The following is a 17,231-nucleotide window of genomic DNA, read 5'->3' on the forward strand; positions in this document are numbered from 1 at the left end:
CTATCCAGGAGCAGTGAAAGCTGATTTCCCAACAGAGGCACAAGGTGTTACTTTAGGCTTCAGACCTGAAGAGCAGATTTCCCCGTCTTTTTAAAAAAAAATGTGTTGTCACTAAAGAATGACAATTCCAAATAGTTCTCCAGCTCTCTGGAACAATCTGCCTCCTCTCCACCTCACCAATCCCTGCACTTCAGACACTGAGGGTTTGTCTCTATGAACATTTAGTTCACACAGGGTTGCCAGGTGTCTGGTTTTCGACCGGAATGCCTGGTTGAAAAGGGACCCTGGCAGCTCTGGTCAGCACCACTGACCAGGCCGTTAAAAGTCCAGTTGGCAGTGCAATGGAGCTAAGGCAGGCTCCATGCCTGCCGTGGCTCCGTGAGGTTCCCGGAAGCAGCAGCATGTTCCACCTCCAGCTCCTATGCACAGGGGCAGCCAGGGGGCTATGGACGCTGCTCCATCCCAAGTGCCAGCTCTGCAGCTCCCATTGGCCAGGAATTGCGACCAATGGGAGCTGCATGGGTGGTGCCTGCAGATGGGGTAGCATACGGAGCCGCCTGGCCACGCCACCACGTAGGAGCCAGAGGGGGGACATGCCACTGCTTCCAGAGATGCTTGAAATAAGCACCACCCCAAGCCTGCACCCCTGACCGCCTCCCCACGCCCAAACCCTCTGCCAAAGCCCTGATCGCCCTCCCACCCTCCGAACCGCTCAATCTCAACCCAGAGCCCCTCCTGCACCTTGAACTCCTCATTTCTGGTCCCACCCCAGAGTCTGCACCCCCAGCCGGAGCCCTCACCCCCTCCCGCACCCCAACCCCCTGAGCCAGTCTGGTGAAAATGAGCAAGTGAGGGTGGGGAGAAAGAGTGACAGAGAGAGAGCGGGGGATGGAGTGAGCAGGGGCGTGTCCTCGGAAGAGGGGTGGGGCAAGGGTGTTTGGTTTTGTGTGGGTAGAAAATTGGCAATCTTAAATTCACAGCAAGCAGAAGTGGGAATCTACCTTGCACTAGCCTGCTGCAGACTAGCTGTCTGTGTGGACCCTGATGACACTGTTAATGCACTTTGATCGACAGCAGAACCTCAGATTTACAAACACCAGAGTTACAAATTGACCCGTCAACCACACACCTCATTTGGAACTGGAAATACACAATCAGGCAGCAGCAGAGACAAAACTAAAAAAAGCAAATACAGTACAGTACTGGTTAAACAAGCTACTAAAAAAAAGCAAAGAGTTTTTTTAAAAAGATTTGACAAGGTACGGAAACTGTTTCTGTGCTTGTTTCATTTAAATTAAGATGGTTAAAAGCAGCATTTTCTGCATAGTAAAATGTCAAAGCTGTTTTAAGTCAATGTTCAGTTGTAAACTTTTGAAAGAAGAACCATAACGTTCGGAACACTTCAGAGTTATAAAGAGCCTTTGTTCCCAGTTCTGGGGTTCTAATGTATTCCTGTTTCAAAGAGGACTAGAATATTGCACATTATTTAACTGTTAATGAGCATCAGCGGGGTCCACACAGGCAGTTAGTTTGCTGCAAGCGTGCGCAAGGTAGAATCACACTTGAGATTGCTGTGAGTTAATTATTCACATAGACAAGCCCTAAAATGTAATTCCAAATCCACCTCCACTACTTCCAGTGAGCCGTCAGACAGGAGCCCAGACAGGCACTTAACTTTGCCCAAACCTTGCCTCATCCATTAGCCCCATCTGACTATCACACCTGGTACATTGGAAGCTAGATGTATGAACAAATTTAGGCTCCAATTCCATAGAGATTCAGTCCAGGTCTACACTACAAAAGTACATTGGTTGACAACATCGCCCATGAGCAACATAGTTATACCAACCTAACTCCTGGTGCAGACAGCGCTATGTCAGTGGGAGAGCTTCTCCTGTCAACACAGCTACCACCTCTCCTGGAGCTGGATTAACACCAACAGCAGAAGCTCTCCCATTGGCATAGTAGTGTCGCCACTAAAGTGCGACAGCAGCATAGCTGCATCGCTGTACATGTAGACAAGTTCTAGGACACATGTTTAACCTTTAAACATGTGAGTAACTCCATCAAGATCAAGTGAGCTCTTTGCGGGGTGCGTCTGTCTGTCTGAGTCTGTCAGCTGAAAATTTTGAGAGTAGAAGTGATTTTATTCTCCAGAGGGAAGCAACACAGTAGACTGTGCCTTTAACTAGCAGTGAGTCTTAATTTTGTATCCACTCTAATGTAAAGAGCTCTAGGAGGCTTTGGCCTGATGGAAGGTTGTGTTGTATTGTCTGGGAAATAAGCCAATTCCACAGCATTTGCGGTTGATATTTTAAAGTTGCTCCGGATCAGATTCTTAGCTCTAATGTTGCACATTACTGCCTTCACTGCAGCAAACCAAGGGTTCATTGATAAACTTAACATTAACAAGTCACCGGGACCAGATGGCATTCATCCAAGAGATCTGAAAAAATTCAAATGTGAAGTTGCGGAATTATTAACTAGGGTTTGTAACCTGTCCTTTAAATCGGCTTCTGTACCCAGTGACTGGAAGATAGCTAATGTAATGCCGATATTTAAAAAGGGCTCTATAGGTGATCCCAGAAATTACAGACCGGTAAGTCTAATGTCCGTACTGGACAAATTAGTTGAAACAATAGTAAAGAATAAAAAATTGTCAGACACCTAGAAGAACATAAATTGTTGGGCAAAAGTCAACATGGTTTCTGTAAAGGGAAATTGTGTCTTACTAATCTATTAGAGTTCTTTGAAGAGGTCAACAAACATGTGGACAAGGGGGATCCAGTGGATATAGTGTACTTAGATTTCCAGAAAGCCTTTGACAAGGGCCTCACCAAAGGCTCTTATGTAATTAAGTTGTCATGGATAAAAGGAAAGGTCCTTTCATGGACTGAGAACTGGTAAAAGACAGGGAACAAAGGGTAGGAATAAATGGTAAATTCTTCAAGAATGGAAAGGGGTAACTAGTGGTGTTCCCCCAGGGTCTGTCCTAGGACCAATCCTATTCAACTTATTCATAAGTGGTCTGGAGAAAGGGTAAAAAAGTGAGGTGGCAAAGTTGCAGATGATACTAAATGGCTCAAGAATAGTTAGGACAGCAGACTGTGAAGAACTTCAAAAGATTCACAAAACTAAGTGAATTGGGCAAACAAAATGGCAAATGAAATTTAATACTGGATAAATGTAATAATGTGCATTGGAAAAAATAACCCCAAAATATACAACAACTGATGGGGCTAATTTAGCTACAAGAACAAGGAAAAACATCTTGGAGTCATCGTGGATAGTTCTCTTGGAGATGTCCACGCAGTGTGCAGAGATGGTCAAAAGCAAACAGGATATTACGAATCATTAAAAAGGGGATAGAGAATAAGACGGAAATATATTATTACGCTATATAAATCAATGCTACGCCCACATCTCGAATACTGGGTACAGATGTGGCTTCCTCATTTCAAAAAAAATATGCGGCACTAGAAGGTTCAGAGACGGGCAACTAAAATGATAAGGGGTTTGGAACGGGTCCATACGAGGAGAGATAAGAGGCTAGAAACTTTTCGCTGGAAAGAGAAACTAGGGATATGATAGAGGTGTATAAAATCATGAGTGATGTGGAGAAAGTAGATAAGGAAAAGTTATTTACTTATTCCCATAATCAAGAACTAGGGGCCACCAAATGAATATAATGGGCAGCAGGTTTAAAACAAATAAAAGGAATTCTTCTTCAACAGCGCACAGTCAACCTGTGGAACTCCTTGCCTGAGGGATTGTGAACGCTAAAGACTATAACAGTGTTTAAAGAGAACTGGATAAATTCATGGAGGTTAAGTCCATTAATGGCTATTAGCCAGGATGGGTAAGGAATGGTGTCCCTAGCCTCTGTTTGTCAGAGGGTGGAGATGGATGGCAGGAGAGAGATCACTTGATCATTACCTGTTAGGTTCACTTCCTCTGGGGCACCTGGCATTGGCCACTGTCGGTAGACAGGATACTGGGCTACATGGACCACTGGTCTGACCCAGTATAGCCGTTCTTATGTTCAGCAAACAATCTGTCACTCTTTCAGTCAGTTACTTCTGTTAGCATCCCATTGCTAGCCTCAGCTCGTGGGATCCCCACTACCCTGCCATGGATGATTGGGAGAGGGCTAGAAAGCAAAGTGTCAAAAATGAGTAAAAGCTAAATTACGCAATGAGCAACAGAGACCATGTCTACACAATGGAGACAAGCAGCATAGCAGAATCGTAGCTATGCTGGCAATAACCTGTAGGGAAGATACAGATGACAGCTATGGTTGGGTTTTTGCTGTTGCTGTAGATACTCCACCTCCCTGAGCAATGGCAGCTAGGATGACTGACGGATTCTTCCATTGATCTAGCTATGTCTACCCCAGTGGTTGGGTCAGTATATACCCCTGAGCACTGTCACTATGCTGACCTAAATTTTAAGTGTAGACCAGGCCTAAGAAGTAAATGTAACAGGACAATTCAGATAATGGGACAACTGAGATGATTAAAACCCTAAAACATAGATGGAGAGAGACCCACAAAAGAGATTTCATCTCCCTTTTTATTTTGGCACCTCTAGGGTGACCAGACAGCAACTGTGAAAAATCAGGACAGGGAGTGGAGAGTAATAGGAGCCTATACAGGAAAAAAGACCCAAAAATCAGGACTGTCCCTATAAAATCAGGACATCTAGTCACCCTAGGCATCTCATTATACTCTGCCCCTTTTGATGTGTTGTTTTCACTCATTGTGTTTTGTGTATAAATCAGGACGTAACCCTGAAAACACTTACACATGAAAGTAACTTTGCTCATATAAGAAGCCAAACGTACTCAATGGCACTACTCAAATGAGTAAAGTTACTCGTGTGTACAGTATAAGCATTTGCAGGAGAAGCTTCCGGGAAAGGATTGTCTGCTCCCTGTGCCAGGGACCCTGGCTTCCTTCAATCTGAAAGGTCATGGTCTACCGGCAGCACTATGGAATTAATAAATAATCATCTGTCTTCTCTTGCAATCCTCTCAATGCACCCACTTAGTTTGAATACCATCAGCCTTATTACTGCATTTGTCATTAATACAGCTGCATAATTCTCACTGGCACAGCAATTCTCATTTGCACAGAGTACAAATGAATCCTTTTCCTTCCTACCATCCCACCCCCATAACTCCATCTCTTGCTCCCTCCAAAAGAAGTTTTTAAAAAATAAATCTTCCCAGGCTACAGAATTCATCTATTGGCATGGTTGGCACGTCAGCTATTTCTAAGGCTTCCTGCCAACCCCAGCTCCTGTCCCTACCCGCTCCCTCTGCAAGAGGGAAGGTGGAGGGTTGGAAAGCACAGAAAGGCATACTGGCATGCGCACAGGAAGCGATAAAAGTTTAGTAGAGCTGGTATGTGAAGGAGTCAAGAGAACTTTTATCGGTTGGGTTGACTGGGTGAGAAATAAGCCCAAATATGAAAAGGGCTAGAAAGGTTTACTGCGCCTGGAGTGCAGATGAAAACTACACACAATGTAACTGTCATTGGACTATGTTCTGTTGCTCCCACACTCACACTCTGAATTTTAGAGCCTCAGCTTATCAATGCTTTTCAGGACTCATCTGGTACAGCAGCAAACGGACTGACCGCGGTCCCTCTCTCAAAACAGAACATGAGGTGGAGGAAATCATCTTTCAAGGCAGCAGCTGCAACTTGTTTCAAGAAAAGTAAAATTGCTTTTTTTTTTTTTAAATGGAAAACCTCAACATAAAAAGGAATTAAATCTCCAAATCCTTCCCCTACGCCACAACATAACACTCCCCCCCACACAACAAACTAACAAGCTGCACGAGGAAATACTGTTTTCTAAAATCCCTTTTGCAGCAAAAAGGTTCATTTTACAAACTACTTCCACCTTCCCCCATAAAGCCGATTTGCACACGGAAATCTTTTACGGGGTGGAAATGCAAAGCTCAGACACAAACAGACTCACCATGGCTGAAATTGTTAATCCGGGTTTGGTTCATTGGAAATTGCAGATTAAATGAAGAAAATAAAAAAAAAGAATGACCACCATCCCCCTTCATCTGCTCCTGCAGCCAGCCTGAGCACCATGCACTCCGGAGATGGGAGGATTCCCAACCCAAATTCCTTCCTGCAGGCAGTAAGCTGGAGATCTGTGTTCCCTTCCACCCAGGCCTACAGTACTCCACTAATAAAATCTGCCCTTGCTGACCTCATTTGCACTGAGAGCCACCTAGTTTGTTCCTAGGAACGAATGGGATATCTACACCTTGTGCAGTCAAGGGGCTGAACCGTTTAAATAGCAGGGGTGGGAGTAAGGGAGAAAGTGAGAGCAATAACGTATGTACGTGCGTGCAGCTTAACCATTTCAAGCTCTTAAACTCTGCCTCTGGACAGAGGAAGCATTCTCTCCTGGAGCAACTCACTTAAAAGAACACACGGCCTCCTGGCGTAAGAGAGTCACTGCAGTAGAAGGCGAGTGTGAAGTACAGCAAATAAACAAGGTGCCTAGGAGATACATTATAGGAGCTCTCCTCCATTGGCACATGGGGTGTGCACTAGACTAGATGAGACCTCCAACCTCTGTGGCCAAAATTTCAAACCTGGGTGCTTAACCATGGTGCCTATATCCATATCAGACACCAAAATAAAAAAAGTTTCCAGAAGTGCTGAGCATGCCGGGCTCTTATTTTTCAGACACACCTCTCCTCTTCCGCACTCCAATCCTCACTGTCACCATCACGCAACTTCCTAAAGTGGACCTGGACTGGGAATGTGCAACATTACACAATGCCATAACCAGGCGTAGGAAAATTGAGTGGAAGCACGTAAATATGTCCTATTCAACCAGAGACTGATCAGTCAAGTCTCTCACTTCCACTTTCAGCTGGGTGGTTTTTATTAGTAAAAGATGCGCTTTAAAAAGGGGGGCAGTATAAGCCAGATTCAGACCTTAAGACTTGGGCTGTACCCACTTAGGTGTGAAGCTGGCTCTCTGAGGGTGTGTCTTCACTACTGCGCTAAATCGGCGCCACTGTGATCGATGCAGCGGCATCAACTTAGCAGGTCTGGTAAACACATGCTAAGTTGACGGGAGAGTGTCTTCCGCTGACATAGCATGGTATAGACACTTCGTTAAGTCGATGTATGTTACATCGCTCACACCCCTGAGCGATGTAACTTATGTCAACTTAAGCAGGAGCATAGACAAGCCTGAGTGTGCATGTCAGAGCAGTGGTAAACGCTGGTCAACCCCTCAAGAATCCAGAGAGGGCCACAGGCTATGGAGGAAGAATGGTCCAGCAGTTTGGGCACTAACATCTGGCATTCAGGAGACCCAGGTTCAATTCCCCGCTCTGCTGCAGAATGCAGGTGTGACCTTGGGCAAGTCAGTCACTTAGCCTCTGTGCTCCTCAGTTCCCCACCTGTAAAATGGGAATGATAGCACCTCCCTGCCTCACAGGGCTTCTTGTGAGGATTAATACATTAAAGATGGTGAGGTACTCTGATCGTATGGGGACGCAGGCCAGATAAGCGTGTTACAAAGACTAAAGCATGAGACATGGGAAATGGGAACCTTCAACAGAGATGGGATTTGTCTGTGTAGCAAAAAGCACATTCTCTGCAATTCCGTCAGCGTTTGCGGCATATATAACGTACAGTATGAGGTGAGAAATCAACCGGTTTGTGAGAGGCACTGCAGGGGAGGCTTTGGGGCTGACATGAAGAAGGGGACAGATTGGGGAAAGGTGCAATGGTAACTGCATCTTCAGGGGACTAGAATGAACCCATCCAGTACACGTGTCAACAGAGTACGGCCAGGTGACAACGACAAAGGCAGATGCAAAGGCAGCTGAGCGGCAATCCACATTACCAGGCACTATGTTTAAAATTCCCACCAACACAGGAGTTGTCAAAGGTCACTTCGAAATGAGATCTCATTTGCTTGCAATGTAAAGAAAGTGCAGGGCTTCAGGCCAGGTCTACACTAGCAAAGTTACAGCAATGCAGCTGCGCTACTGTAAGATCACTTGTGTAGCCGCTCTATACCGATGGGAGTAAAACCACCTAAACAAGCAGCAGTAGCTATTTTGGTGGGAGAATCTATTCCATGAATATAGTGCTGTGCACATGAGTGCTTATGCCAGGAAAACATATGTTGCTCAGGATGGTGTTTTTTTACACCTCTGAGCGATATAAGTTTTGCTGACGTAAGTGGCAGTGTAGACACGGCCTTAGAGAAAGCAACGTTAGTATTTTTACAGGGATGATCCTTCTGTCTCTTATTGAACCCTCAACTTTAGTCAGATACTTTGTTAGAGTTGTTTAAAGAATCGGTAAAGCTACTTCATGGCTTGTCTACACATAGAGCTATTTCAGAATAACTATGCCTGCTCCACTCTATGGCTGTGTCTACATGACACAGCTTTTAGCAATATGGCTCTGTCACTACAGCAGCGCCACTAAAAGTTGCGCTGTGTAGCCATTGTTCATTGGCTCTCCTGCCAACAAAAAACTTTCACCCTCAACGAGTGGGATTTGCGTTGTCAGCAGGAGCACGCTGTTCACGCTGGCATGTGTCACAGCAAAACTTTTGTCTTTCAGGGTTTTGGTTTTATTATACACCTCTGAAAGATAAAAGTTTTGTCATTCAATAGTCAGTGTAGACATAGACTAAGTATGCACACAGTTATTCTGGAATAAGACTGTCCACACATGGAGTTGGTCAGGAATAGTTATTGTGCTTTAAATCCACAGCCTACTTTAATCCTAATTAACTTTCAAATGTAAACAATCTCTGAACACTGTAACAGGCAGGCTGAATCTCTGAACCAAGTGCCATTGATTCTTTTAAGTCTGCAAGTACAGTAAGTCTAGCAGGGATAGAAGCTCAAGTATTTCTACTGTCCCACTTGAAGATGAGCCAGGAGCAAAGACAGATATGCCACCAATTAAAAATAATAATTATATTTAGATTTTATAGGGCCAAAGAAAACATTTCCCCACCACTGACATGCACCCACCTCTGGAGTGGAATGTGACTTCTGTTAAACAGCACACAGCACTGCTGCACAGCACTTTAGGGCAGGATGTTGAAAAAGAATCCCAGATCCGGCCAACACCACAGGATGATTTGACTAGGCAGAATGACATTAACCAAACTGGAATTTGGCTAGAACACTCGAACTAAGAGCATCCACACTCATGTGCAAGATTAATCTCTTTCAGCATACAACGAGAAGCGTGTGTGTGTGTGTGTGTGTGTGTGTGTGTGTGTAAGGGAACTGGTGGGGAGGTGGGGGAAGAGGTGTGTGTCCAGGATATTTGTGATCCTTTCCCTCACTCAAAAGGACCTCAGCACAATTCTTCTCAGGAAAAGCCTCTTCCACTTTTTTCCCGGGCTGGATCTTCCTGTTGTTAGTGCTCCACTGGCGCCACAGAAGGAAACCAGACCATAAATTTCCTACAGCAACGAATGACGATCAGCTGCCTCATGGACGTTGAGTCAGCCAATATTTCTGGGTGGGGGAAAAGGGAGGATCTTTCCTGGCTCCAAAGAAGATGGAAGAGACAGTTTGTCCAATTGTCTGGAGTGAGTTGAAATGTTGCCCAGAGGAGAGGTCTGAGAAACCGCTCTGAAGGGAGGAAGGGTACAGAGTAGCCCAGGTGCTGCTGCTCTTCTGCAGGGCCGGAGAGGAGCAACACAGGAGCAGGCTGGCTTGGGCACAGGGAAGGGAGAGCAAAGGGACAGAGGAAGAAGAGCTAGGAGACCCAAGGCCCCCTGAGTGTCCTGGGGGTGGCAGTCTCAGAGAACCCTACCAAGAATTAGGGGCCCTGAACATTCATTAATGTGGGGAGAAGGAAGAAGGCAGAAACAAGTATTGCAGGATCTGAGGCTAGCCTTTGCAGCTGACAAACAGCCATTCTCAAGGAGCTCTTCTCATCTTACTTTCAAAGTCAAATCTGGGTTGCCTGGATGAGTCACAAAGTGGTCCTGTTTGTGCCCAAAGTCACACAGTGGGTCCTCACTCGCGCCTCCTGACTCTTGGCCACTAGACCAGTCTCCTCCAAAGACCATCATCTGCTGCCACTATCATCATGGAACCTGGAACTGCTGGATATGTTGGTGAGCAGTACTCACTGCTGCCTGTTGTACATGAAACGATGCCAGATCCTCTAGGGGGAATAAGACTTGGGCTTTTCGTACTGCTGGCCAAGAACTTTCCCACAGATTTCAACTCCATGTCTCCACCAATTGCATCAGCCCCCTCACTCCCTAGAGATACAGGGCCTCTCTGGCAGACAGTATTCATGTTTTGATCCAAGAGATAATAATCCCCCACAAACATTACTGTCATCTACCTATTGGCAATTACACCCAACTACAATTCTCCAGCAGGTCTCCATTCCTGTAGGCTGTAGCGGTGACACTAATGCAGCGAAGGAGGCCAAATAACCTCCCTGCTTTTGGGGTGTTAGTTGATGACCTGTGGGGAAACAGAAAGGGATTCCCCCATCCCCAGAAGATACACTATCACACAAATGGCCAGATGTACTGCGTTTGCTTCTTAGAGATATGATACCAGACCACCTGGACCATTGTGACAATTCTGCACACTTAACAATCACCATAAGCCAGACAAAATCCTCTTACAAAAATATTACCACCCAAAAAACAAACTCATGGAGACATACTGCTGCAGCAAAAGCAAACATGGAGCTAAGAATCTGCTGGGGATCAAGCAGATATGTCATAAACAGATAGCTAAGGGTTAATGTTTCTTTTACCTGTAAAGGGTTAACAAAGGGAACCAAACATCTGACCAGAGGACCAATCAGGAAACTGGATTTTTCAAAGTCAGGGAGGGAAATTTTGGACTCTGGGTCTTTTGTTTGTCTCTCAGCTATGAGAAGGTTCTTTTATTGCTTACTCTCTGTTCCAACTTGTAAGTACAGGTTGAAAAACAATATAGGCTTTTATGTTGTTTTGGGTGTATTTACATGTATGTAACTTCTGGAATGTTTCAATTGGATATCTTTTTGAATCAGACTGTTCATTCATATTTCTTATAAGCAATAGCCCTGTATTTGTCATCTTGATGCAGAGTTTATATTCTTAGGTCTTTTTTCTTTCTTTTTTTTATATATAAATGTTTCTTTGTAAGACTTGTTTGAGTTTCTCTTCTGGGTAGGTTAGGAACAAGGGGACGGAATTCTCTTTGTGTTAGATCTACGGAGGGTAAGCTGCGGCAGCACCAGGGAATTTGTGGGAGGGGGAAAGAGAGATAAAATCATCTCTGTTCCTGTGTTGAGGTTTGTCTCTTTGTGGAAGAAGGGAACAGGCTCTTGGTATTGTGACTAAAGAGATTGCATCAATACTCTCAGGTTAGCCCAGAGGGGAAAGTCTGGGTGGGAAGGAGGGGAAGGGGAGTGGAGTATTTCCCTTGCGGTAAGACTCGAGAGCTTCTGGGTCTTGGGGGTCTCTCTAGGGAAGGTTTGGGGAGACCAGAGGGGGCCAAAACCCTGGAAATTTTGGATGGTGGCAGCGAGATAAGATCCAAGCTGGTAATTAAGCTTGGAGGTTCATGCTAAGCACCCAGATTTTGGACGCTAAAGTCCAGATTTGGGACAGAGGCTTACGACAAGATAACCCTTGTGGAAACGTGGAGGCAGGAGTAAAACCTTGGAATGTGGTTGGAACCCAGAGAATATGGACTTGAATTTTATACAGGTGACTAGAGCCAACTTTGAGACTACAAATCTTTGTCTCTTTGTTCCATTTGAAGATGGTGCGGTGGAAGGAATCGAAGACCAGTTCCTTTCCATTATAGAGCAAACAGCAGCCATGGGAGAGACCAAGCCAAATGGCTTTTGAGAACTGGTTTTAAAGGACATCATAGGATTTCAGAAAGACAAAAGAGCAACTTCAAAACAAAACAAAACAAAACAAAAAAACACACAGAAGCCTCCTTGCCAGGAATGTGGAGAATGTCAGGGAATATTACAAAACAGGATGCAAAGAGAAGCTGGCCTCAAGCTCTATCACAGTCTCATATGTTGGCCTTATTATCAGATGCTGAATCCAGACGGAAACCTATCAGTGAATCTGCCTTGGAACCAAGGACTGAGCTTAGCTGGGTTGATTCTGCCTTTTCTTCTACCAGAGAAGTCAGCAGAGCAGCCTCTGCTGTGGTCAGTCTGTGAAGGGATGAAGCTCTGCCCATCTGCCTATCCACTATCATAGCCTTCCCATACAACACATAACATTCTTTATGTCTATAGTGGTCACACAGCGAGTCAGTGGCAGAGTCAGGCAAAGACCCCAGGAGTGCTGATCCCAGTTTCCCTGGACTAACCATTAGGCAATATTTCTCAGCTCTTTAGACAGCTTCCTTTGACACTTTTGCTAAGTTACCAAATATATTTGTGCCTTCTATGGCTTTTACATCCCCCCCCCCCCCACCACCACCACCTGCTCAGACCTGCAGGGACGTTCCGACACTGAACCTGTGGCACTACAATCCCTCCCATGCCTGCAGACAGTAAGGCCAGAAGTTCAGGAAGGCGATGAACCAGCAGGGTCAGACCCAAAGAGAAGCTGGGTTAGGAAGGAGCAGGAAGTTCTTATTCAACATGCCAACATCCTCAAGAGCAGCTCAGGCAACTGACACCAATTACTAGTGCCTTTTGGCAGAAATGAGCATGTTTTTTCCAACTTTGCCTCCATGTGAAAGTCCCTCTTTAAGTAAAGGAAGGTCCTTTTCCAGGACCAGATTTGTCATATTAGGACTTATTTGGGGACTTTTTGCCCAGCCAAGCATCGACATGAAAGAACACAACAGATCTGCCTATTCACATAGCACGAAGGGAGGCCGCCTGTACATGAAAATAAGATGGGTACTTTGTAGTGGGACATCTCTGGTGGCTAAAAGGCTCTGCATGAAACCAAGGGCAATATGGATTCCTAACCACATTCACAGTTTATCAGGGGTTACCTTTGTAAGGCCTTGGGCTTAAAAATCATGAGGAAATTTTTACTCAGTGATTCAAAAGGCACCTGCCTCCTAAGACCAGGGTAATTACAGGCCTGTCAGTTTGACACTGAGTCCCAGGCAAGATAAAGGAGTGGCTGATATAGGACTCAAAGAATTAAAAGAGGGTAATACAGTCAATGCCATACAACATGGGTTTATGGAAAACAGAGCCTGTCAAACTAATATCGTATCTTCTTTTGATGAGATTACAAGTGTCGTTGATAAAGGTAATAGTATCGACGTAATATACTTAGACGTCTGTAAGCCATTTGACTTGGTACTGCATACTATTTTGATGAAAAAAACCTAGAAAGATACAATATTAGCATGACCCACATAAAATGGATTGAAAGCTGGCTAACTAATAAATCTCAAAATGTAACTGTAAACGAGGAATCATTAAGTAGGTGTGTTTCTAGTAGTGTTCTGCAGGGAGTGGATCTTGGCCCTAACACTATCATCATCAACATCATCATCATGTTCCTATTACACCTCTGGTGTTTAGGGCAGTGACGAAGCTCCTCCACTCCCTGTCTGTTTCTGGCAAGTCTTTCAATGGTTCACCATCTGTGTCTCAGGTTTTTCAGCTCGGCTTCCACAGCTCTTCACCATATTGTTTTTGGGCAGCCTCATTTTTGCTTGCCTTCAGGTGTCCATCTTATTGCCACTCTGCTGATGGAATCAATTTCCATCTGAAGCATATAACTGATCCACCTCCAATGCCTCCTGGCAATGATGGTGCTCAGATCCTCTTGGCTGCACTGTGTAAACAGATCTTGGCTTGAGATTGTTCTGGGCCAAAAGATATGGATTTTTCTGAGGCAGGCTGTATGGACATGTCATACTTTCTCATTTCCCAGCATTCTGTAGTGTTGAAAGTACGCAGCTCTGATAAATCATGAGTTTGGTTTTGGTGTTGGGTTGGTTTTGATGATATCCAAAAACTGTATTTAAGCTCCTGAAGGTGTTCCTGGCTTTACGGATTTTGTTCCAGATGTCCAAGCTTGTTCCATCATCCTGGCTGATGCTGCTGCACAAGTATCTGAATGTTTCTACATTGGTGAAAAGATAATCCTCTATCCATACTGGTGATGGTGAGGCAATATTAAAGGTCATGATATCTGTTATATTGCGGTTGATTTTCAGTCCAATTTTCTTGCTGAATGTGTTGAGTCAAGTCGAGTCGTTTTTTTTTTCGTATATGGTGTTGGGTATGTGATAGGAGAGCAACATCATCTGCGAAGTCCAGGTCTTCAAGGGATAAAAAGAGTCCATTTAATGCCTCTTGGCATGTCTTCTGTTGTATGCCGCATTACCCAGTTGATGGCAATGCTGAAGAGGATTGCAGACAGGACACACCCCTGACATACTCCTGTTTTGACTTCAAACTGAGCTCACTGTGATCAACACTACATGAAAAGTTGAAATAGAAGCTTTTGATGAGGATGACTATATGTAAAGGAATTCCATATGGCAGCAAAACGCGCCATAGGCTGGTCCTGTGAATGCTATCAAAAGCCTTCTCAAAGCCTATGAAATTTATGTAGAGTTGCCGTTGCCATTCTAAGCGCTGTTCTATTATGTTTCGTAGAATGAAGATCTGGTCTGTGCATCCATGTCCTTTCCGAAAACCAGCTTGCTCTTCTCTGAGAATGCTATCAACTAACTGCCTCTGATATATGTTGGACTATGATCTTACACAATACTTTGCTTGGCACAGATAAAAGTGTGATACCACGCCAGTTATTACAATCACTGAGAATTCCTTTTTTTGGTATCTTCACTATATAATATTGTTATTAATGACCTAGAAGAAAACAAACATCACCGATCAAGTTTTCGGATGAACCAACCATTGGGGGAAATTGTTGGGATTAGTGTGTGGGTGCAGAGTGCTGGTGGCCTGTGAAACACAGGACACCAGACTGCATGATCTGATGGTCCCATCTGGCCTTAAACTCTATGATTCTAAATAATGAAGAGGACAGGCCCCTTATTCAGAGCTATCTGGATTTCCTGGTAACCTGGGCACAAGTAAACAATGTGTGTTTTAATGCGGCTAAATGTAAGTGTACACATCTCAAAGCATAGAATATAGGCCATACTTACAGGATGGGGGACTCTATCCTGAGAAGCAGTGACTCTGGAAAAGATTTGGGGGTCACGGTGGATAATTAGCTGAACATGAGGTTCCAGTGCAATGCTGTGGCCAAGAGGACTGCTGTGTCCAGTTCTGGAGCCCACGCTTCAAGAAGGATATTGACAAACTGGAGAGTGTTCATAGAAGAGCCATGAGAATGGTTCAAGGATAAGACACCACGCTTTATAGTTATAGACTCAAGGAACTCAATCTATTTATCTTAACAAAGAGAAGGTTAAGGAGTGACTTGATTACAACCTGTAAGTACCTACATGGGAACAAATAGTTAATAACGGGCTCTCTAATCTAGCAGAGGAAAGTATAACATGATCCAATGGCTGGAAGTTGAAAATAGACAAATTCAGACTGGAAATAAGGCATACGTTTTTAAACAATGAGGATAATTAACTGGCGGATCATGGATCACTGGCAATTTTAAAATCAGGAGTGCATGTTCTTCTAAAAGATCTAATCCGGGAATTATGTGGGGGAAGTTCTCTGGTCTGTGCTGTACAGGAGGTCAGATTAGATGATCACAATGACCCCTTCCTGCCTTGGAATCTCTGAATCTACAAAACATCTTTAGGCAGTGGCCATAAACCAAGAACACAGAAGCAAAATCCCACATGCTATAGGAGGTCTGGGCCATCTCATTGTAAAGAGAGACACTGACAAGGCTGATTAGACCCATAGTTAGACAAACTGAGTTTTGCCATGGCTCGTTGTAAGCCCTGCTAGAGCTAGAAGACTGCTTGTGAGGACACCAAGCCTCCCTCTGACTCATCCACTGGACTTTTAGTAGCATTTTTGTAAGTGACGGGTTCTCTCTGCCCTGTATCAGAATGGCAGCTCCCCATGAGAACGGCACATGAAAGCAGAACAGAAAAGGATTCATCTGAACAGCTGCTCCCTTTTATTTCCATGGCGAAACCTTTTATGCAGTCCCTTGTATCATTCGTCAACACCTCTAGCCCCCGCTGCTCTGAGGTAACAATGAGGCACAGAGCCCAATAAATACCGTTGCATCAAAAGCGCTTGGTATACAAGTCCAGCCTTTCTAGCCAAAGAGGGTTGCCAAACAGGCTGTGAGGATTAGAGAGCGGGTCTCTTCCACGCTGCAACTTGGCAGTAATTGCAGATCAGGACAGTTGGTACCTAACACTGTATGCAGTTTTGAGTTCCTACCTGCTGGAGCGCTGGCAGGAGCAGCAGCACATTGCTTGAAGAGGAGGAACCCAGAGGAAGAGATGGTAATTTTGGGTCTAATCTAGTTCCCATTGACTTCAGGGAGGACTGGAAAAGGCATTTATGTTGTAACTCCTGGAAACAGGGATCATATCCTATATATATTGTGCTTTGTGCTGTATGATAACGGAGCTAAATAATAATACCCAGCGTGTTTTCCAACATTGCAAAGAGCAGCACTCCCAGTTTGGAGCCTAACAGTGCTGCTTCCTCCTTGCTTTTAGAGTTTGCACTGAAGCACCTCACACAATCATATCTGATCTTACATCATGGCCATTTTTACACTTGTTAGGACAGTATTTTCAAAGCACCTTCTCTTCTATGGCAAGGTTTATTTTTCAGAGCAGTCAGTGCTAATGGGTTTGCTCTCTGACATTACTGCAAGGAACTCTTCATCTCAGGAATGTGGAATTGAATGCTGACTCAAAATGTAATTTGTGCTCAAGAAATCAGCCCTGCTTCACTTTAAATGACTTCTGTTTACTTTTATAGGTCACTAATTTTGAGTCACTGGCTGGAATTTTCAGAAAGAGCTGAGCACCCACAAGGGGAGCCAGATTGTCATAAGTGCTCAGAATACTGGTTGCTGAGCAATTTTTAAAAATCTGGCCATAAAAGTGTCAAAGTGAAAGCTGTGAGACGCTGCGCATTTGTGAAACTCTGGCCCCACTGTCTAACAAAATGCCCTGGCCTTTGAGTCTTGCTAGCGTGAGAAGTGCTGACCCCTCAAACGCTCGGCTATGTATGTTATTAATGAACGTGTCTGCATGAAGATGGCACAGCCACCTGCTCTCT

General features: G+C 44.6%; 1 protein-coding gene across 8 annotated transcripts in view; it reads right to left on the reverse strand.

Moving 5' to 3' along the window:
* Positions 1 to 17,231, reverse strand: part of STARD8 (StAR related lipid transfer domain containing 8) — a 150,273-nt gene that overhangs the window by 46,317 nt on the left and 86,725 nt on the right. Inside the window, exon 1 of one of the 8 annotated variants that reach the window (XM_032804742.2) lies at positions 5,986 to 6,291. The exons of the other annotated variants lie outside the window; for them this stretch is intronic. Within the exon in view, the coding sequence (XP_032660633.1) occupies positions 5,986 to 6,079 (94 nt within the window). The 5' untranslated portion in view covers positions 6,080 to 6,291. Of the gene's footprint in view, positions 1 to 5,985; positions 6,292 to 17,231 lie in introns of those variants that run through there. 8 annotated transcript variants of the gene reach the window in all.

This window comes from Chelonoidis abingdonii, chromosome 8 (assembly GCF_003597395.2).
Source record: "Chelonoidis abingdonii isolate Lonesome George chromosome 8, CheloAbing_2.0, whole genome shotgun sequence".
In the NCBI taxonomy this organism is placed as follows: Eukaryota; Metazoa; Chordata; order Testudines; family Testudinidae; genus Chelonoidis; species Chelonoidis abingdonii.